Below are 24078 nucleotides of genomic sequence, written 5' to 3'. Positions count from 1 at the left end.
TTTTTTTTTTTGTTTTCTTTTTTATGGTCTTCTTCAGTTTTCCTCCTTCTCTGTTCTGTTTTCTGTTTTTCTGTTTTTCTTTTTTCTTCTTTCGATTTTTCAATTTCTCGAAAGTTTTTCAATCGATAAACGGGCTCCCGATTAAATTGTTTCTCTTTTTTTTTTTATCCTGTTAAATGCTTCGTAATTTTTATATACGGATTAAATTATGCAGATAAACGTAGGAATGATTTTGTTAATTGGGTTAAATAATTTATACGGTAGCATGGATAGGAAAAAAAGTATGTATTTTTTTTACGTTTATTTTGGAATAAAAAGTTACGAATTATTCGAAGAATTGTCAATGAAACAAAATGTTAAAAGAATTAGAAATGATATTAATCAGATTTGCGAAAAAAAAAAACAAGAAATAAAAATTTGTCCAGTTATTAATATCTTCAAACTATATTGTTAAGTATTTTTTCACAATAGTAATAAATAATCGAGCGTAGCAAAATTTATTCCGTGCTCGAGTATAAAAACAAAAAAAAACTTATCGTTTTATTTTAAAATATGAATTATTTAAATGACAATTTCAGCGACAACGACGACGACGTTACTCGGAGATAGACGAAGAGCAATTAACATTAACAACGATAAAATAAGAACGCGTAAGAAAAATCGTCGAATGAAAGATAATTCGCGAAATAATAATCCATCGTATAACGTTGATACGGAAGTTCGTGAGAACGAGATAAAAGGTAGTGGAAGAATATCACAAACGAGTCTAGAAAAATTAAACTTGGATTCGTCTGCGTTATCGTCGTCGTCGTCGTCGTCGTCGTCGTCGTCGTCGTCGTCGTCGTTGTCATCATCATCGTCGAAAAAGTCGAGGTACTCGCAAACGAGAAAGTTTCGTGCAGAACGACGAAGAAGACGGAAGAATAGGGATAGGAAAAGAGGTGGTGGGGGTGGTGGTGGTGGTGGTGGTGGTGGTGGTGCTGGTAGAGGTAGAAAAAGGTCCAGGCAAAACGAGGATAGAAAGGACGACGATGAGAGACGAGCTACGAAGTTTAAGAAACGACCGAACGAACCCAACCAACGAGACCAACTCTTCAACAATTCTACGAACATCGGTTCGACATTTTTTAACGTTAAGAACGTCAGCATTTTGGGACAGGATTCAAGCAATTTCGAGAGTTTCGATTCGAGCACCGGTGGTCCTTCCAATCTTCGTGCTCCACCAATGACGACTGCGACGATAGCTGGGGAGAAAAAAAGTTTAACCCAAGTTTTACCCCGTCGGGATGTATATGCCGAAAATGTTGAGAGAGAACTTTCCAAACAGCTGGAAAAGGAGATCGCTAGATCGGGTATATATGTAGTTTGTTAATACATATTTTTTCTTTATTTTCTTTTTTTTTTCCTCGAAGAGGAGGAGGAGGAGAGGGTTCGAAGATAGGTTACGAAATATGAGACAGGGATAATTTTGTTATCGTATGTATTGAGTATTGATAACTTTTTTTGACGACGATTGACACGTTCAATTTATTTATTCCCTTTCATAAACAATACACCTCTATAACGTTTCTTTTTTTTTTTTATATAATAATTTAAGAAACAAATTAAAACGAGTATCCTACATTCGTACCTTATCCTCGATTCGTTAATAATGCCAGAGAGAATATTATCTTTTATAAATTATAATTTACGACAGGTATGATCAATTTGAACGATCGAGTTCTTAGCAGTTCGACGAATCATCGAGAGACACCATTGTACGATGATAAAAATAAAATATCCAACGAGATCCCAGTGGATGACAGAGCAAGATTCGGTAATTCTCGTTACGATGCTGACAAAATGTTGGGTTATTCTCGTACGGAGGAAGATTTACCAATACTTGACCTTGAAAACGAGGTACTTGCAAGAACAATGAAGGATTATAACGCTTACATGACGTCAAGCTTAAAACTACGTCAGGATCGTCCAAAATTCACTTCCCCATCTCGGTTACATGATCAACCAATCGTCCCTTTAACTAGCACGAGTAGCACAACTACTACTACTACTACTACTACTAGCAATACGCTCAACGAGGATAATCTAAAAGGCGACTTATCCTGCATAAACGGGACTTTCCTGCCGGCTCCACTAGCACGACACGCTCTTATCAAATATGTAAAGTGAGTATAGGGAGATTTTGTATGAATTATTCAATTCGTTCGTTCGTTCGTCACATATAAATATAATATATGCACGTATATAGTGCGTGCATGTGTGTCTGTTCTAAATCAAAAATTTTCAATGCTTTATTTTATGCATACGCGTGGATACTAACAAACTCAATTTCACAATGCTTTTCTTTTTCTGTTTTCCTTTTAACACTTGGAATCATTATACGAGTAAAGTTAAAGACAAAAAATTGATCGTTGAAAGTTGGCCAGTTTGTCTTGGGCATTGCATTCGGTTAAAATTCAAAGTGGAAATGGAGTTACTTTTAAAGGTACACCAGCATCGTATGCGTATACCAGTAGAAAGTATTCCAATTCAAACGTGCAAGCTGCTGCTTTTCGAAACGTGTGAAAGATTTTCAACGGTGTTTATGGGATTGCCGTAAGATTGGCTCTCTTTTCTACTGTACGGTAATCCTCCATCCTCCTCTTCTTCTTCTCTTCAACCTCTGCAAACTTTTCTTCTCTTCTCTTCTCTTCTCACAACCACACCTCGACTCGTCTAACACCTTACCTTATCTCACTTCATCTCATCTCATCTCATCTCATCTCATCTCATCTCATCTCATCTTACCTTTAAAACCACTACTACTACTACTACTACTCGATTACATTTGCCGTCCACACGAATAAAACGATCATCCTTTTCCAGCTTCAACCAGATGGAGGATAATCGAATATTTTCATTTTGTTATTTTTTTTTACTTTACCGTTTATTTCTCGAAATTCTATTTTATACGGAGATTTTATTTTTTCGACAACTAATTCATCTCTTTCTCTCTCGAGTATATATAAAGGAAAATTTTTCAAATATTATTTATATATATATATATAAAATTTGTATTATTTCTATCTCATTTTTATATATTTTTGTATTTCAATAAATCGAGAAACGAGACGAGTAATTTTTTTCTTTTCGCAGATACTTACTCGTTTGAGAGAAAAAAAAAGAGAAAAAAAAAAAGAAAATAGTATAGAAAAATATTTCCACGTTGAATTCGAATCGCGTCTATCGTATCGTTTCTTCGTGGATACACTAAAGAGCTTTTAATTGACGCTTTCATCGATAAAAACTGCTCGAAGCTGTCTCGAGGACCCGAGAAAGAAATCGAGAAATACTTTAACGATTGGCTATTTAAAATATTCAAATTATCTTTGGGGAAAAGGGATATCGGATTTTACAAACAATTAATTGTATAACGAATTGAAATTTTTATTGAAAATTTGTTAATTTTAAACGAAAGAAGAAAAACGTATTATAACTTTCGTACAATTTTTCTGATAAACAATTCAAATACGTTGTAAAAATTGAATTAATATCGTTGAAATGTTAATAAATGATGTTTAAATGATGTTTGTAAAAATGTTTGTAAAAATGTTTGTAAAAATGTGAATGTTAAAGATCATCCGTGCCAGGCCACGAATACCTCGAAGCTGATTACGAGTGTGCACCTGGTTTTTACATGATCTCAACAGGAAGTCGATTACTATGCAGAAATCGTCAATGGATCGGCCAAGTGCCAAAATGTAAACTCAAACAAGCACCCGACGGTGTCTGTTCTGAAGTATCCTGCGAACACGTTTGTAAGGAAATCGATGGCAGAGCTGTTTGCTCTTGTTACAATGGATTTCGTTTGGAAGCTTACAAATGTATAGGTGAGCGATCAATTTGTCTATTATTTCATAGATTTTTCATGATTTATATTTCGTTAAATTATTCTTACATTTTTCAAATAAATATCTTTAATACGTATAATCGATTTATTCGATCGATTTAATTAAAAAAAAAAAAAAAAGAAATAAAATAAAAAGAAACATTTCAAACGGAAATTTTCTGTCCTCGTGTTAGATATCGATATTATTTATCGATAAACCATAATTCCCGATATTAATCTCGATGTCCACGAACTACTCTGAGTACATACCGCAAATTACATCTACACGATGTCCCATTACTTTACGTTTCTATACGTATATACATAATATATAATATATATTTTACTTAATGTACTTGTGCAATTAAATGTTGTCGCGTTGAACGAACCGCACGAGTGCTTTCGATTAATTTCTCCTTTTTCTTTTTTTTTCTCTTTTCGTTATGCGTATACTCCTGTTATTTGTAATATCCTCCCCCATGCTTTCGCTAATTCTTTACAAGAGAAAATTTCAATATTATCGAAGTAAATACGGTAGGAGTCATTTGCGAAATGCTTTCAAGGTATCATTACGGTGCTATAGAAACAAACAAATTATCATTTAATATTGAAATGTTAATAAGCAAACAAAAAAAAGAGAAAAAAAAAGGATCGTATTAAAAAAATAATTCCCGAAAAGTGTAGGTATGTAACATACCTGTAAAAGGAAAAAAAAAAATACAAAGAGTGTAACATTTAATTGTTCCGGGTAACCGGTGTGTAAAATCACGTGTAGTATACTGTCCTGTCAGTGTCACTAGACTTTGTGTTTTATTTTTCTTTTTTTCTTCTTCTTCTTTCTCTCTCTCTCTCTCTCTCTTTCTCTCTGTCTCTGTTTTTTTTCTCTCTTTTTGTTTTTTCATCCAAACCGCAGACGTGAACGAATGCGAGGAGAACAACGGCGGCTGTGAGTACAAATGCGTGAACACTCCTGGATCTTTTCGATGCGAATGTCCGAAGGGAATGAAACAGGGCGAGGACAGGTTCACGTGCATAGGTGAGCGATTTACGAGCAATCTAGAACGTCGGAAGTGATGCTGGGGAATTCGATGCGCTTCGTCGGTTCTTTTCAATCGATGCGAACGAAATCCACCCGGTGATTTTTCTCTCCATCTAATCACCGTGAAAACAATTATTCTCAAAGATTCGAAACATTAATTTTTTTTTCTATATATCTAAAAAGAAAGAGATTCCATTTTAATCTACGAAAACAAAAAAGTAATTAATATTATTTGCACGTCAATTTGTAAAAGGATAGATAAAAATGTTCATTTTCGTTGGTCATTTTAACGTGTATAATATTCGTCTTTCGTATTTGTTGATCAGAAGAAATCTTTATTGAAACACAAATTTGGAAGAAATTTTATCTTATAATTATATTATGTTTTTTAATTAAAATCAATTTTTAATTATCTAAATATATGTGTATATTTATTGGCATTTAAAAAGGGATGCCTGGAAGAAAGTTTTTTTGTGGTGAACCCCATGTGCTTGTATGGTTTTAAATTTTTACGCGATGGAAGAACGTTGCCTGTGTCGTCTTAAAAATAATTTTCGCGTATAACTTTTTCTGACTTTCCTGCGAAGTTTACAAGAGTACGTAACGTGGTACCTTTCTTCCAGAAATTCATTAATTCATTGATTAAAAATAAAAAAATGTATATACCAGCGAGCAATCCCGAACGATGACACGATTATAATACCTAACTTAAAAAAAAAAATATAATCTGAAATGAAATCAAATAAATAAAATGATTATTTGTTAGAAAAAGTCAATAGAAAATAAAATAAAGATACAATTAGTTTCATCGATTCCAATTAGGATTGGAATGATAGGAGTAAAGGAAACATGATTTTCAGATATAAATGAATGCTTGCTGAACAACGGACATGGTCCTTGTCAGGACACGTGTCGGAACCTCATAGGTGGTTACGAATGTTCCTGCGAGGGTCTTCAGGACACGGTCCTGTCTGCCGATAACCACACGTGCCAGAACGCAGGTCCATGCAGTGTCAACAATGCCGGATGCTCTCACACTTGTCTCTCGACGATGGGTCGAGTGTTCTGCCTCTGTCCGGACGGCTTCATGCTCGAGGACGACTGGAAGACCTGTCAAGGTAAACCTCATCTCCCTTAGGGTATACGGTTCGTTCGTTTAATCGCGTTAATTGAATGCCTTAGAGAGAAACTTGTCCTGGTATAGCAATCTTCATCAAATCGTATCCTTTTACACGCATGCATACATCTCCTTGATATATTATTAGTGTTTCCTTATTTCTGGAAATAATCAAATTAATTTTATTTGAAAATTTTCATTTAATTTTCGATCTTATATTAATAATCGGTATTTCATTTTTATATTAATATTTTGTCATTATTTAGAAATTAATTATGCGTCTTGATTTTGCATGAAATATGAACAAAAGTGGAATTTTTTGTGTGGAATATCAATTATAGAATACGATTATTTTATAAATAAATATTAAATTTTCGTGTTTTGAGGATATCAAATTCATTGCTAAATCTAATACGTATATGTTACTCGGTTTTTGTTAAATAATATTTAGACAAAATATTTTATTCTTTTTATAAATACATACGTGATTAAAAATGATATCAATTTGTATTATAATATATAAATAAATTTATTCGTTTTACAGTTTCTAAAGTAGCGTGTAATAAATTTGATATATAATATATTATATGTATATGTTGTGTGCGTCGAGAAATGAATATTTTGCAAAATGGAAGAAAAAATGAATTGCATCGTTTGTTTCAGACGTAGACGAATGTGCAGTACCCGATCTTCAAACGGAAGTGTGCCGTTACGGATGTATCAACACCCAAGGATCTTACAGATGCGCTGAACCAATGGAGCTGAAGGATCAACCGATAGCAGACAGCCTCTCCATCACTTGCCTGCCCGGATACGAGGTGTCCGCAGACGGTTCTTGTGTGGGTGAGTTCTTGATCCTTACGATAAACCTACTGGACGTGTGCTACGATCCAATTTTATCTATTCTATCTAATATGTTTAAACGTTTATAGAAAAGGTACTTGACCCTAAGAATTTATTCTTCATTTAATTCTTCAATATTTAACTCTCGATGACGATACTTTTATATCAATTAATTATTTATTAGGTCAACATTTGAAATAAATAATATGTAATATTACCGTTCAATATTAGATCGTTTTTGATATACATTTATAAGTAAATGTATATCTTGAATCAAGACTCTAAATCTTATTCTTATTATTACAAATATATCGATTACGTATTATTTATACATTGACAACAAATATTCGTATGCGTTTGATGATCGTATTTAGATTTTTGAAACAAGAATAAGTATAATTAAATGTGAATCAAAATATGACTTATTTTAATTGAAAAATAACGTTTCGATCACATCGAGTAAGAAAAAAGAAAAACATATTTGCGGATCAATTAAAAGTTGAAGTCAACATTTTCCAGTGAAGAAACTTCTCTTTTGATCGTTTCAATTTCACATTAAGGATTTCTATCAATGCGGTGCGAAATTTCATACGCTACGTTGTAAGTGTAATACTGAAAGTTGTTTCTCTGTAGTACGTTAACTACGGTAGCTCGTTAGCATGTTGTTTAGTTATTTACTCGGTTATTCCGCGATATACAGAGGATTATACAGTTTAATGATAATAGATGCCTCTAGGGATGCTAAACTTTGTCCGCACGGACATAGTCAACCGATTTAGAAGCATATAACTACCAGCCCAACCACGGGACTATCTTTGCGGGATACGCTTTGCAAAATCGTTCCTTCTTTATTGACATTAATTACGGAAAATATCGAATGACGTTATTCGTTTAGAACTGAAAGATAATTTTGTATTTTTTTTGTATATATATATATGTATAGCAAATATATTTTGCACGATCAAATCCGTAGAGTGTTATTAATTAATAACGTTGAAGATATCAAAAAAAAATAGTTATACATATTAAAGTGGAATAAAGATTATCTCGATTCATTGGAATGCCTTGTATTCGTCATCACGTCGTATGTATTTTAATTTTGTCATTAATATCAATGAAAAGTAAATTTTAGATCGCGCGAAACGAATAAACGATGAAATATAAATTTAAATATAAATATATATAGGAAAGGGAATAAATAAAATTAGAAGATAAATTAAAAGGGTTGTATACTTTTATTGGAAAGAGAGATAGATCTTTTGTTCGGAGTGGGGTGGGGGTGGGAGTGGTGTGAGGAGAGATTTTCGAATAAACCGCAAATATCACTTTTCGTTATTAAACGTATCTAATTCGTGAAACTGATACACATATCTATCTATCTATATATATAAAAATGAATTCCTGTTTCCCTTGTTCACGTTATAACTTGAGAACGACTTTACCGATTTCATTCATCTTTTTTTTTATGTTTTCTAATACCTTGTAGAAGGTTCTTACGGTAAGGAAAATTAAGAAAATTGTTAAGAAAAATTTACAAATTTGAGAAAACTTAACGAAAGAGTAGAGGTGAGTGTGTTTACAGAAGTTGATGAAGGAATGGTACTGAATTATATTTATAGATAGATGGATATGTACATCATAGTCATATATTTCTTGTTTCGAGATATTTAAAGGATTACATTTGAACATTAAATGAATTCTATATAATATTGAAATAACAAACACTATCTAACGGTTCATTTTTGAAAAATTGAAAATTACATTGAATTCATTTAGTTTCAAATAATGTGCTGTGAAATAACTAATAAATTTATTATTTTGTTAATTTTGACTTAGACCACTTTCATAATTATAGGCACATATATATAAATAAAAATAGTGTCCCGCGTAGATTACATTGCAACAACGTACAAGCAATGTAATTTCGCCGAACGGTTTAAAGCGCGTACTACAGCTTTTAAAAGCCGATGGACGGTGGATAAATTTAAAGCGAATCGATGGGCCTCTCTCTATCTACCATGGATAACAATTCCCCCGTAGGGAGATGAAGCCTCTAACGAAATTTCAGATAGGGTCCTCGTCAAGCCCCGGTAACATCGTACGAGACGTAAATAATCGAATCAGCTTGGAACATGGATCCACTTTATGTACATGCTACGCGTAACTCCGTGTCGACTATCTATGCTGAATTACAATTAGGCTTCTCTCCGATCATTACATTATACGTAATAAAAATATTTGCTTTTCTATTTTCTTTTTTTAATTTTTCCTTTTTTTTCCGTTCTAAGTTTAACACACACACACAACACAATATTTAATTAATATAATATAATAATAATAAAATTCGAAATGGGGCTTTTATTTTTCGTACAAAAAAAATATTAACTAACAACGTTGATAAAATTGTAATATAAAAGTAGGAAGGATTGGTCAAAGAAATATAATATTTTTTTATACGTGTTTTCAATTTAATATTAATTACATTGTTCGGTGCGATTTGTTGAGCTGATTTTTTATTTATTAATAGAGAAAGATCGATTTGATTATGTATCCATTTTTATTTGTAATAAGATTTTACTATCCTCCTATTTATATCTTTTAAATACTATCCTGTATAAATTTTGAATTGTCATATCAACACAAACTAGTATCACCAGTCTAATTTCTTCATTTTACAAATCTTAGTCAAATATCGTATATTTTAACGTAACATTATATTAAATCCTTTTTAAATTAAATAAATATATATTTTATTTTCCAAATGGATAACAATTTAATCTCATTAAAAGTTTCGATAATTGTTAATTAAGCAATAATATATAATCGAATCGTTTGTCTTTCTTTCAACAAAGTTTCTCAACGATGAAAAATTTCATCGTATATTTTACTTGAGGAACAACGTTAGGATATTCTAACGAGGATTTCGCGGGGTGGGTGAGAGGGAGGGGGAGTGGGAGGGGGAGGGGGAGGGGAACGAAAGCAACTAACGAGATTTTCCTAACGGCCTCGTTCGTACTACCTCGTACGTAGATCATCCGTGTACACCTAATCGAATTAGTTCACACGTGGATCCGTGCTCGCGGCACGATGACAGCTCGTATTAGTATCATGCCTAAATCATTCGGTGCACTCGCATGAAACGCATTAAAGGGACCAACCAAGTTGAACGACGATATACAATTATCGATGTTGTTATTAAAGCAAGTGTTCATGCAATCGCGTCGAGATCCGATCTATTAATGTTCTTGTCTCCGCGAGTTAATTGACATCCTAATCGTCACATTCAATTTTCATTTTCGCGACAAGATATAAGATCACTATCTCGGTTCGATCGAGATTAACAAGTATAGATAATTAGAATATTTTTTTTGGTTTTTTATTATATTATTTTTTATATTATATTATTTTTTATTTTATATTATTTTTTATATATTATATATTTTATTATTATAATATTTTTTGTTGTATTATTCATCAGTAATTGAACGATAGTTTTAGGAGATTACAATTAATAAATATTAGTTAAAAAAATGATAAATTAATAAGAAGGATCATTCGTGTTAGAAATTTATTTGATAAATGAACGTAAGTAAATTGCGATTAAAAATAATAATTAGAAAAAGAGGGGATAAAAGAGACAGAAATGTATGAAATAAAAATCATATTATACGTAGAGAAGTAATTAATTGCAATATTGATTAAATTATAGAAAGATAGAAAAATGATTAAATATTGTAACATGTGAAAGTATAAATTCATTCAAACGAGAGATTCATCTGGAGAGATATACTTTCGTTAGAAATTAGAATGACTGATTATAATAATAATAATTATTATTAGAAATGTTTTGATAAATGTATTATTAAATTAACACATTTGAAAATTGACTATAAGCGTTAACTTATTAGGGGAATTACTATCATCATTGAATTCGCGTCGTTTGTATCTATAACTAATTAATTACTTAAACTAACGTTGCGCAGTGATAACAAGAGATTCTGTTGGACCTTGTTACTCGGAACATGTCGGAATATCTCTATTCTAGTCTAATTCGATTTCGTAGTCCGATCTAATTGCGTTGAATCCAACCAAGATCGAAGCTTCGGTCTATTCGTCGAAGAAAATTACGTTCACGTTTGGGATCCATCATCATAATTATCTCAAATAATTCATGATTTTCTTAATAGTTACAATGGTTCCTCAAATATATTAGACATTTCAAAATCAAACCAAAATATATTCTATAAAATATTCGATCTTACAAATTTACCAATTAACATTATAATTATAGATGCATCGTCCTATTTTTTGTGTTATGCTATTTTTACATATTATGACAATTATAATTTATAAAAAAGAAAAGCATGAAAACAAGAGATTAATAACTTCTTCTAGGTTGGAATTGCAAAATGATTTGTGTGATTGTTTTTTTTTTTTTCTAAATACAAATTGACGATAGCTAAATTAGATTAGAATAAAATTTAGGGGAACAGAAATTATCCCTACCCCCTCAAAAAAGAAAAAAAGAAAAAACAAACACTCCATCGTCAATTATTTTCTCAGTTTCGTTTAACAAGGCGTATAAAGGAGTCATCAAAAAATTCCTGAGAGAAGGAATTTACTTCGGTGGGGGTGGGGAGGTAGGAGGGAGGAGGAGTAAAAAAGAAAAAAAAGAGAAAATGGCGGCCATTCGAAGTATGAAAAGCCGCCAGGGAGAGTTTAAGCTCGGCAACGCGCTTTGAAAAAATTCCCGCTAGTTCGCGAAAAATTGTCGGAGCGTGACTCCGCTTATATTTGCTGTATAAATTTAAGGGAAGATTCTCTTTTCTCTTTTCTCACTCTCTCTCCCTTTATTTTTCTTTTTCTATTTTTTTTCTCTCTTTTTTACTTTTTTACTTTTATTGCATTGCGCCGACACGTGGTGTCGAACGAAGAGAGAGTACAAGAACTCGAACACACTCTTTGAAAAATGGTTCCTCACACCCTCCTCCATCCTTCTCAACCCCCCACTATGTTATTCGAGTGGTATTTTATTTTTTTTTTTGTCGGAAGGGTGCGAAGATCTTATACGCGTACAACATATTCCATCCTTGTCCGTATCGTTTCTTCGTTTTTTCCTTTCTTACTTTTATCTTTCTTCCCCCACCCCTCCCCCTCCCCTTACCCCCTCCCTTTCTTCATCTTATTTTTCTTTTTTCCTTGGAATAGAACTTCGGTCTGGAATCTTAGTAGGTGGCCCCCTCGGGGACCGATATCTATATTACCGGTCTATAGTTTTTTCAGGATAGAAAAGGATAAAAAGACGGGGCCGAGGGGGAGGGGGAGGGGGTAGGAAATAAAAAGGGAGGAAAAGTAAAGTATCTTTCTTTTTTCTTTTTCTTTTTTTGTTTTTTTTTCCCTCCTCCTCCCGTCTTACTTCTTTCCCATATTCCGCGAGGAGCCACCAACCTTCTTAACTGTATCGAGAGATTCCCCATAGTATTGCACAACACACCTGGTGTGTTCTTGAAATAATAAAAAAGAAGGTATGATCTCTTTTTTTTTTTTATTTTTACGACAGATGAAGGAATACAAATGGACGTGTTAACTTAAATGCCGGACGAAGATTTACGATCATCGATTTATGGGATTTTATTATTCGTCGTTTGTAAACAAATATTTTTGTATATTATTTTTTCCTTTTTCTTTTTTTTGCGACACGAGTTTAATAACGTAATGGGATTTTGTTTGTTTGTTTGAGAACAACTAATTTTCCGTTTATTTTATTTTATATTTCGTGATTTATTGGAAAAATTAACATTTATTGAAATATTATCGGTTAACTTTGTTCATATTTTTTTTCTCGTTTTCGAATTTTTTTTTCTTTTGGAAAGATATTTAAAGATATTTAAACGTGTACTTAGAATACATAAGCTCACATGGTTTCTGTGTGTTTTTTCTTTCTCTTTTTCTCTCTCTGTATATACCAATCTATATATTACATGATTCGTCGATTTTTCAACGACCCGCACTTAAAAGTACGATTTCCTTTCCCCCTCCCCCACCCCCACACACGAAATACGAAGCAACTCTCTGCTGTAAATGCGTTTTTGTCGTATCACTCTGGATTAAGGACCTAGACAAATATACACAGATGCAACACACACATATATATATGTATATATGTACGTACACGTAAACAAGTATACAAACACAGATCGTTCGTCAAATAAATTCGTTCGTTTATCGATTTTTAACTCACAACAGATTGTAAGAATTCACTTTTTCAATGCATACACAATATATATTGTAACTCCATTCTTTCTTTATGAAAATATTTCTAAAACTAACTGTAATATACTGTAATAATATAGGAAACATCAATCGACTAACGTATCTTTGTTAAAAGTATACAAACAGTTTGATCTTTTTTTTGAAAATATTCTTATTGTCGATAATTCGAACATGTGATCCTATAAATAGAGACAAAATGTTTACAAAATGATTTATATACGATTTTTTATAATTTATATACGAAATTTTACGAATTTTTTATACTAATCTCATAAAAGGAAGTACATACACTTTATTCTTATTAAATATATTACACGTATGTATATTTATCTTATTAACGATACGTTTTATTCATATAAATATAAATTTTTTTGATATAATATTATTGGACAAATTTACAATTAGAAATTTATCATAAATTTTTATAGAATTTTATATGTTCAATTGAATATAACGTGTCTATGTAGTATGCGTGAGAACTGTTATGGATATTTTTGAAATGAAAATACGTTTAAAATTGAAATGAAATAAATAATAATAATATCTAAGAATTTATTAATAATATATTTATTTAGAAATTCGAAGATTTCTCTGTGGTTGGTATACAGTTTTGACGCGTTGAATTATCGAAACGGAACGTGCCTGTCAAAAACAGAAGCAAACTTACATTAGAAGTCTCCCTTACGTATATATATATATATATATATACATTTATATGTGTGTGTGTGTGTGTAGATGCGATAGTATGTAGTTTCAATATAAGTCTTGAAACGAGTATCGTTCCACGTCAAATTGATTTTCTTTTCTCCAAGTGTACGCGATAAGTGAAACTTCCTCAAGGAAGTTTGTAAAACGTATATCGAACTTCGCGCGTTCGAAAATTCATTTGTCGTGAATTCTAACGTTTATTTTTCCCGGAGTTTTTGATAAACGATCTCGTATACGAGTACAAATTTCATAGTTTACTTTATCTCTTAATTACTTTTATTTACTTTTCACGATGGGATACACGTCCAACGTATGGGAAAAATTTCGATTCGTTCATTTTTCGTACACGTTGTATAAGAAATTTTGTTACAAAATTCTATTAGAGATTGAATATTCGAAACATCGTTGGTAGGAATTTTGTTATCATCATCAAAATGATTTATCGCAAAAGTAAGAGGGGTGTGTTTTAATATTATAATTTTAAATTAATATCCAGTTAGGGGTGAAAATGAAAAAGGGGATCTCAAAATTCTTATCGCAAGTTTAACCCTCGGTGTAAAAATGTACGATATTTGCATTTATAAAATTTAATTTACTTAGAAATGAGAAGAATATAAGTTTATCTTAAATAAATAGAATTGTGTGTATGTATGTGTGTGTAGAAAGTTACACATATAAAATAACGAATATGTAAGCACGTTTCGGACTAACAAAGGACAGATTTATGGAGCAGGAAATGGGATTATCAGTCATGCGTTTTCGTATTTCACCGTAGTAAGCAATATCGATGAAGAGAAAGAGAAAGAGAAAGAGGGAGAATAGAAGGAAAAGTAAAAAGCTTGGAAGTTTTTCGAGTGAATCGATCGTTCCACTTCGAATCTTAGTCTTTGATAAATACATACGTATAACAAGGAAGTATCTTTTAGGAATACAAAGCGACTACGTTTTATGTTTACCAAAAAAAAAAAAGAAAAGAAGATAGAAGATAGTATTAATCCAACGAAGTAAGAAGAGAGAAACATTTTCAACAAAATCCTATAACGGTGTATCCTATTTTGCATAGATATTTTCTGTCGTATTTATTCGTCAAGTTAAATAAACATAATTTGTTTTATTATTCGTTCTTTTCCTTATATCGTTCCCCCTATTCGTAACGTTATCGTTCATTATCTCTATTAGATAAAACAAATAAATTACAAGACTAAGAAAAAGTATTAATAAAATAGGTATATCTCCGAGGTATTATAGTTTATACTCCTAATGATGTAAAAAGGACTATTGACGTTCTTATAATAACGAATGAGAAATCTCTTTGACTTTGGAAAAAACCTTTGCCAATGTTGTTTTGTCTATTTTCTCGTAGTTTAGGTTGCGATAATGCATAACGATCGTAGTGGGGTACTTGTACTACTCATTTGTTGCTGCTGCCATGCGTTTTTCTCCTTCATTATTCTCTCTCTCTCTCTCTGTTTATTTGTTGCTCCAGAAGAAAAGTACGGGAAAAAGGAAACAAAAAAAAATAGAAGAAGAAGAAGAAGAAGGATGAAGTAGAAAAGGAAAGAAAGAGATGAAAAAGAAAAGGTGGGGTGGGGATGGGGGGTATATGGTGGTTATCCTAAAGAAATTTTACGCGATAAGAGAGAAAGAAAGAAAGGAAATGAAAAAGAAAGAAAATGAAAGAGAGAGAGAGAGAGAACGTCCTCAAAAGAGGTTCTTTCAGGACTAACCCGATTTTTGGCTGACAAAGAAACGCTTGGTTTCGTAAAAAACGTCCCACGAATTTTTCCCTACTTCTTCTGCTTCCTTTCTTTTTCTTTTTCTTTTTCTTTTTCTTTTTTTTTTATTCTATCCACGACGGGTTCTTTAGCTAGAGAAATCTCGAGCTTTTTTTCGAGTATCTCGTCGTGCTTTTTAATCCCGAAACGAATTTTCTTCTTCATTTTTATATATTTTTCTTTTTTTCTTTTTTTTTACTTACTTTACTCGCATTTTCTTTTTTGTTTTTTTTTTTTTTTAATCTTTATCCTTTTTACGTGAAACTTTTTTCATCGAGGGATAAGTATGCAAAATGAGAAAGAAGTACATGCTTACTTTCTTATTTGGTACGTTAGTAAACGAAGTGAAACGAAATTTTGTTCTCGATAGTCGAAGTATTTTCGATTTGAAAATATTTCTCGATCGCGTGGTGTCGAGTTTATTTAAAATATTATATTATTGTGTAACTGTAGTTGTTTTAATAATTTATGTCAATTTAAATAAATTTTCAAGTATTTATAATTAAATATTCACGTTTAATATTATAAGAAGTGTTAAACAAAAGGCATCCAAAATGCAATGTAATATTTAATTATTTATAACAAATCAGATATTAAAATACCGATTAATTAATTTTACACATCATTTATCATTAATATTAATGTAAATAAAGATCGAATTAATTTAACAGGGATATTCTTACTTTTATTTTTTCGATAAATATTTTTATTAGTTTCTTTACGTTCCTTTCTCACAATGTTGCACAGTCTATCAGAATAATTAAAAATTGAAAAAGCGAAAAAGAGAAAATAAAACAAAACAAAAATATAATGCAATACAACATGAAAAAGAAACATGTACGAAAGATAAATAACATTCAACGACATCTTATCAATTAAAATACAAAAAAACATAACAAGATGATCATTAGACAAAGTATCTAAATGATGTAAATTACATTTCCACATTTAAAAATAATTAGATTATAATTAACAAAGCTAACAAAGATCACACACACACACAATCTATCAATCAATCAATCAATCAATTAATCGATCAATCTTGACCACTTCTGTTATTTCTGTTCTTCTTGTTCGATGAAATTGACGCGAATGAAGAAACGAAAGAGTAAGATAGACGATAGTAGTGGATGCTAGAGATGTGCCCTTCCAATTCAAAATCCTCGTTACTTCACTTGACTGGAAAGCTTTAAACCTTCCGACAGGGATCGATAGAAGTTCTCTGCTCTTCTGTGCAAAGGATGGCCCTTGTAACCTTCTCTCCCTCTCTCTCTCTCTCTCTCTCAAACACATTCACTCACTCTCTTACATTCTATCTCTCTCACTCTCTTTCTGGCTAACACATTCACTCCAACACATAGGTTCTAACACATAGTACATGGTAGCACGTTACCAGACGTCTCTGGGCTCTTGATTAATTAGATGTGTAAGAAGCTCCGAGGGATATTAACTTCCCAGTGGGCTTTTCTAGAAGCTTAGCCCACGAAGAAGACAAGCCGACACTTTGATGAAAGCCGTCACCGTACGTTTCGGCAGCCGAACTCTCTTAGAAGAATATAAATCTTTCTTCTCTTATTCTTTTTCTTCTTCTTCTTCTACTCAACCACTTTTCTCGCATTTTTACTATAGCATTTTTATTACACTCCCCTACACACGCATTTTTTTTTATTTGTTATACTTTTTGTTTCTTATCGACATTTGATTTCTTGATTATTTAGAAATTTGATTTTATGATTATTTAGAAATATTTTTACAATTATTTCATAAGAAAGATATATAAGTTTGACATAATATTGTTCTTTCATCATCTTTATCTTTGTTTAAATTATTTATTTATTTTTATTTTTTAATTATACGGTCGATAAGAAAAGGACTGCGAATAGATCGTTCGATTCGAATTGTTTGGATGATTTTAGGTATTTTCTAATTTCTATTTTTTACCTTTATGCTTTTGTTGTTTCTTTCCTTTTTATTTTAAAGATAAATATTAACGAATAATAATTATTTTGCGATTGGATGAAAATGTTTTTTCTTTTTTTTTTTTTTTCTTTTCTTGCTCGTAAAAGTATAATTAATTGATTATAATCAAATTGTTAGAGAAAATTTTACATGAATAAATATTCCAACTATTCGTAACATTTATATTCTTCGAAATTGTATGCACGGTTGCGTTGTTATACAAGGACGTGGCGATTAAATGAGAGGAAAGAGATGAACAGGCAGGCGACATACCAGAAAATGCTTTTCTAATCCGCAAATACCACCAAAAAGGGTGGTGAGGGGGAGGGGTTAGCGGGGGTGAGAGAAATATATTCTCGTCTTTAATATTTACCGTCTAGACGGTTAACGTCATTCCTGACAACATGTACGAAGCTTTTACGGCAGATGAAAGAACCTCATTCGTGTTGATGATGATTTTCTCTCTCTCTCTCTTCCTCTCTCTCTCTCTCTCTCTTTATCTGCATTTCTCGTATTAACGTGTTCAAGATCGCGTGTTTCTACCATTTCGAATCCTCACTTGACGTCTCCTTGTCACATCTTGCAGTCGGTAAACTCGTATAAGTTTTAAAATGAATGACTACTTTGATTCATTTTTCGATCGTCGTTATTATTTTCATTTAAATAATTTTTCTAACCTTCTTTTTCATATCTTTTTATTTTTTTTACTAATTTACGAATAATCGTGAAATTCGCGCGACCTTGTTTTTTTTTTTACGTGGAACGTAATTTTTAAAATAATTTTTTTCGTTGCCCTTTTTATTATGAAATATTAAACACGGGAGAGAGAGAGAGAGAGAGAAACTAATTGCAATATAAGGAAAATTATTGTCGACATTTATCTTTAATTTTTATTTCTTTTTTCTTTTTTTTTTTTATGTCGTATTATTTTTCAACTCGCAAAACAAAGGAAGGGAAGGAAAGAGGGAGAAGGAATAAAAAAAATATTCGTTCGCGCCGGATAAAAGGTCCTAGCTTGTGTATTTTTAGGGACTCGCGAGAGGACGAATTTTTTTAATGGTGGAATCCTTGTTTTCTTTTTAACTTCTCCTCTTTCCCGCCTCCCCTGCCCCCCCTGAGTCTCTCGAGAATCAACAACTGAGTGATGCTCGATTCGCTGGAGATACAATGGTGTAAAATAAAGGAAAAAAATATAACAGAGTCAAATAAAAGCAGCAGAGAGGAAGAGAAATAGAGAGAGAGAGAGAGAGAGGTAAATAATAAAAAAAGAATCTGTTGCATCGTTGTATAAAAAAAAGAAAAATAAAAGATTCAACTCAGGACTGTAGAACTTGTCGTTAAATTTTCAATTTATTTAAAGAAGAAAACTTGATGTGCTCGCGTAACTAACTTAAGAAATAAAATGATTACAATAGGAACAATCTTGAGTTGGATTAAGAGAGAGAAAAAGAGAGAGAGAGAGAGAGAAATAAGGAAACTTCGTTATCCTACGACAACGTACCGTATATTAAATAATTGTAGAATAAAGAATAAAGGAAAGTAAAATAGAGAAAGAGTTGGCTACTTAAGGAATAAAATCTAGAATTAGATTAAAATTAAAATGAAAAAAGAAAAGAAAAGAAAAGAAAAGAAAAAGCACATTAGAAATGTCTTTACCGAGGACATAACGTTTGTTGTTTGTGTATATTAAATAATTACAAATTAAAATAAAAAAGAAAAAGAACTATCTATGGAAATAAAGAGAGAAGATAGGTAATACGGAAAAAAAATGTAAATCTCGCGTTTAGATATAAAAGAAAAATATAAATTGAAGAAAAATAAGACATTACATTTATTATAAAACAATGGAGAGGAGTGGAAGGTTATTATTTATCGAACAACGTTTTTTTTAGATGCTTCCGAAAAAAATAAAAAATAAAAAAGTAGAGATAGATGAGAAAAAAAGGATGAAGAGCAACGGAAGAGAAAAGGAAAGAAGAAAAAGATAGAAAATGAAAAAAGGGGGGGATGAGAAAAATGAGTGTATTAAAAATTTGAAAAGTTAAAAGGTAGGAAAAACGTTAAAAGCCATTGTCCCTTTTCGCATGGGATACTACTTGGTTGTATTGTATAATCTTCTTTAACGCACCCAACGGAGTAGTTGTACTTTTTTTCTCTTCTTTTTTCTTCTTCGTACTCTAAGCGACTCGAAGTGTACGGCATAGTAGTGTCATGTGCTATTTCTACATTGAACGACAACTACGACCGACGACAAGGGCAAGGACAAGGATGGTAAGAAGGGTAAAAGCTCTCGGCGAAAATTTAAACGTTCCCGAGAAACTCGTTAAACTAATAAGAATCCGGGGCGTTTAAGCCACCGGGGCCAGTTTGTTCTACGAACGAAGAATAATTACCCTACCTACCTTTCTACCTACCTACCTACCTACCTGGGTTCTTGCGACAAGACAACACGAAACAACCAACAGCTTTTCTCTTCCGCTCTAATTATGCAACAATTACTTCGGCTAATTAGACGACGATGCGTTCAACGTTTTTCGCGGTGGGACATTTTATTATTATTTGGAAAAAAAAGAAGGAGAAGAAAAAAATAGTAGAAAAAAAAAAAACATGACAGAGCCACCACCTACCATCGTTCTGTACTTTTTCTTTTTTTTTTTTTTTTTATTTCTTTACCTTTCTCTCATCCTAACTCACACCCTCACCCTCGACACTCACCCTCGCTCTCCTTTTTTTTTACTCGTTCAAATTTGTTTCACATTTATCGTCTCTTATTGTATCACGACATGCGGGTTCATTAACGATATGATTGCATCGTAAACACTTATACAACTTTGTATATATATATATAATGAACAAATATTTTTTTTCTTATCATTTGCACACACGCGCTTATGTACACAGAGATACATTTTTATTATACGCGTATGGAGAAATATGGAAATAAAGTAGGATGCTTGTTGATTTTTTTTTTCCACCCCCTTCGGTTCGTTTATATAAGATAGATATAAGTTTAAAGATTTTTTTTTCTTAACGATAAAAATAGATTCGAGACAAACATATCGATCTGTTTTTTAAACCCACGCATACGACGATGATATATACTTTAGTTTAATAATAATTGAGAACTCTGATAACTTGGAATTATTTTTCAAGTATATTTTTATTTTTTTTTTATTTTTAAATTTTATTAATATATTAATTGTCGCACACAAGAATGGTGAATTCAAAAATGTGTGCAATTCTTACGAATAATTTACACTAATTGCATCCTTTTTTTTTAGTCGTCACTCGAAACTCGGATATACAAATATAATTATAATAGTAAAAAAAAAATTATCTTTCTGCTTAACAATTTCGTTCGATTTTCTCATTTGGTTAACGATGTTCTAGGAAATTTGCGTAGCATTTTACTTAAAATAAAAACTAAAATATATATAAATATATAGATAGATAGTATAATATACTAGGTTCGCGAATCTCCGAACTATCCGATTAACTAATGCCCTAACAAGTACACTGAAAGCAATCTCGCTCGAGGCAATGCATTTTATTCCAATATCGAGTTAGAATCAACGCAGTTATTGCACACCACTTTCAACGGAATGTATTTAATTATTATTGGATCTACCGTTTACGCCCTATGTGAGATAAATTTACTAAAAGGATTAGAAATATATATCAAGTTAATTGGTCTGCACAGTAGCAGCATTTTGTTAATAATAAATAATTATAATCTCCTGAATTATCTTTGATCGATCTCGTACGTTCATCCTCCCCCCCTCCCCGTAATGGGGAGGAGGGAGGGAGGGGGTGTGGGTGGGGGTGTTGGTTATATTCCGTCACATATTATTTTGCAACGGGAAAATGATATTACTCGATTTTAAATCAATATGCGTACTTCGATTTCTATAATCTCTCATATAAATAATGAAAAATGATAAATAATATAATATTATCATAATTGAATATCAAATACACGTGCGACGAAGCATCATCGAAAAACGTGATTTTATCGTTGTGAAAATAAAATCATCGATTACACGAACAATTACGTTCGCATAATAAGAATGATTATTTTTTGTTTTTTTTTTCTTTTTGTAAATTTATAATATAAATACGTGATCGTAATTATTATTATTATTATTATTATTTTGTACAGAAATATCAGACGAAGTGGACACGAAAATAATTTGAAAACCTTTACGCATGCATAAATGTATTTATTGTATATATATATGGGGTGAGGCAGAAGTTGTATACCATAGGGATTATAGGTGGTATCTCAAACACATTACTTAATTGATAATTTCGTAATTCAATTTGTTGTTTTTTGCCCCACCCTTTATATAATATATATTTTATTCCTTTTTTTTCTTCTCTACCACACGTATATATTTTATTATCAAAAAAGAACGAATGAAATAGCATTCGGAAAAAAGAAAATACGTCATTGGAAAACAAAAATCAATAATTACACGATCAATATCATTCGTATAAAATATAACGTTGTATATATCGATTAAAAAAAAAGTAATAAAAATATAAACATCCGTGTATCGCATCATCATCATTATTATTATCATCATCATCATAATCATCATCTACGTCGTCGTCGTCGTCATGATTATTATTTTTGTGCAGAAATATCGCTCGGAGTATACTCGAAAATAAATTGAAAATCCATGCACATACACACTTATGTATTACACACATATATATATACACATATATATAATGTATGTATATAAGTAAGGAATAATTTGTTCTCTCTTTATACATACGATCCCTGTATTATAGAATGCCATGTGGAAATATATAATACATGGGTGGGTGTGGGTGGATAGAGGGGGGGGCATGGTGTATTATGTAGAAATTTGTGTTGTCCTCTTTTTTTCTTCTTCTATTTTTCTCATGTCAGTATGAATGCACATACACATACGTATGTAGGATACGTATTATTATTATTATTATTATTATTATTGAGCGTTTTGCAGGCACGTGTATATATGGGCCGTTTATACACGCGTCATACGTACAGATGATACTCGTCCTAGTAGTAGTAGTAGTATAGTTTAGTATAGTATAGTGAAAGCGACGGAAGTCGAGTGCTCTCTGAACATCATTGAAAGTGCTCGAGGCAATCGCAATCTGGCCGACCCTTGTGCGTCTATTTCGGTCAATTTAACGCCATCGGGTGGACAATTGAAACGACGAGACGGTGTCGGTGGTGGTTAAAAAGAATGCGAGATGATCAACCGGTAGGGGGCTATCGTTACGTGCCCCTTTTCAAAGAATTCCTCTTATCATTTCACTTTCTTTTCACTCATTTATTCATTCATTCGTTCATTCATTCATTCTCACTCATATTCACTCGTTCGCTAACTCGCCCACTCTTTTTCTGTCATTCTTTGTTTTTTTTTCCTTTTTTTTTTTTTTCATCTGTACCAAGCATCGGGGAATCAAATTTTTTTCGTATACGAATAGACAAATTTAACGAGTTTTTTTAACTTGTTCGTATTAATATTTTCTGCTTATTTTTTTTGTTTGTTTAAATATTAATCTATGATGCGGGGACGTTATGTTTTAAACGCGTGGAAGTAGTTGTGGTAAATTCGATTAATATTATCGGAACAAGTGAAATTATTTTTCATGCGATCTCGTATATCGGGTTCCCCATTTTGTAAGTTTGTATAATTTGTAATATATATATAAAATATTGATATTAAATACTTACAGAAGTGTTATAGTAAATGAAATACTTCGTAATGCTGTCTGTTAGAATTTTATGCACGACATGTTTGTAGTAAAACAAAATATTATTATAAACTTTTATTTGTTTGCTTGATAAAAACGGTGTTTTATTACTTTACATGTAAATTACAAACAAATTCGTACATTACTCATTGGTTGTTCCAATGAAGAAATATGAAATATGGTTGAACGTAGAAAACTTTTAGTACGATATTCAAACTTTGTCGAGTTACAAACGATATTTAATGACAGTATTCATCATACCATAAATTTTTGATTTATTTCCTTTACGAAAGGTAATTTATGTATCACGTACATTGAATACAAATATATACTTTTATACGATATAGCAGATATAGTGATGATAACAGAAAAATAGGTCGTATATTTTTTGTATTTTATTTTTCTTTCTTTTTTCCTAAAGGATCACGTACTATATTTCGCTGTGGAAATACGTAATTAAAAGTATTTAATTAATTTCATTAACGAATATATTCTCTATACAAGATGAGTAAGTACGTTTCAAAATAGAAATACTCATTAAGCTGGTGAAAACTGTTTCGTTGAAAAGAAACCTTCGAATTTTGTCATTAAAATTTGATCCAATTGTAAGATTCAAATGAATACAAAAATAATCTCATAATAATCTATGATAAATATCTAATATTATATGCGTTGCGCATATTTAATACTTAATATTAAATATTATTATTATTATTATACATATTACATATTTTATAACAAA

At 31.5% G+C, this 24078-nt stretch overlaps 1 protein-coding gene across 2 annotated transcripts in view; it reads left to right on the top strand.

Annotated features, from left to right (window-relative positions):
• The window catches only part of LOC122524686, a 60477-nt gene that overhangs the window by 20995 nt on the left and 15404 nt on the right, over positions 1-24078 (top strand). Inside the window, exons 4-9 of one of the 2 annotated variants that reach the window (XM_043647069.1) lie at positions 903-1352; positions 1697-2165; positions 3616-3869; positions 4782-4904; positions 5768-6025; positions 6688-6867. In XM_043647069.1, coding sequence (XP_043503004.1) covers positions 903-1352; positions 1697-2165; positions 3616-3869; positions 4782-4904; positions 5768-6025; positions 6688-6867 — 1734 coding nt within the window. Of the gene's footprint in view, positions 1-578; positions 1353-1696; positions 2166-3615; positions 3870-4781; positions 4905-5767; positions 6026-6687; positions 6868-24078 lie in introns of both variants that reach the window. The other variant, XM_043647068.1, reaches the window with a different exon arrangement.

This window comes from Polistes fuscatus, unplaced genomic scaffold (genome assembly GCF_010416935.1).
Source record: "Polistes fuscatus isolate 324 unplaced genomic scaffold, CU_Pfus_HIC Scaffold8, whole genome shotgun sequence".
NCBI classification, from domain to species: domain Eukaryota; kingdom Metazoa; phylum Arthropoda; class Insecta; order Hymenoptera; family Vespidae; genus Polistes; species Polistes fuscatus.
The sequence above is the reverse complement of the archived record's forward strand: the minus strand, read 5'-3'. Positions and strand labels throughout refer to the sequence as shown.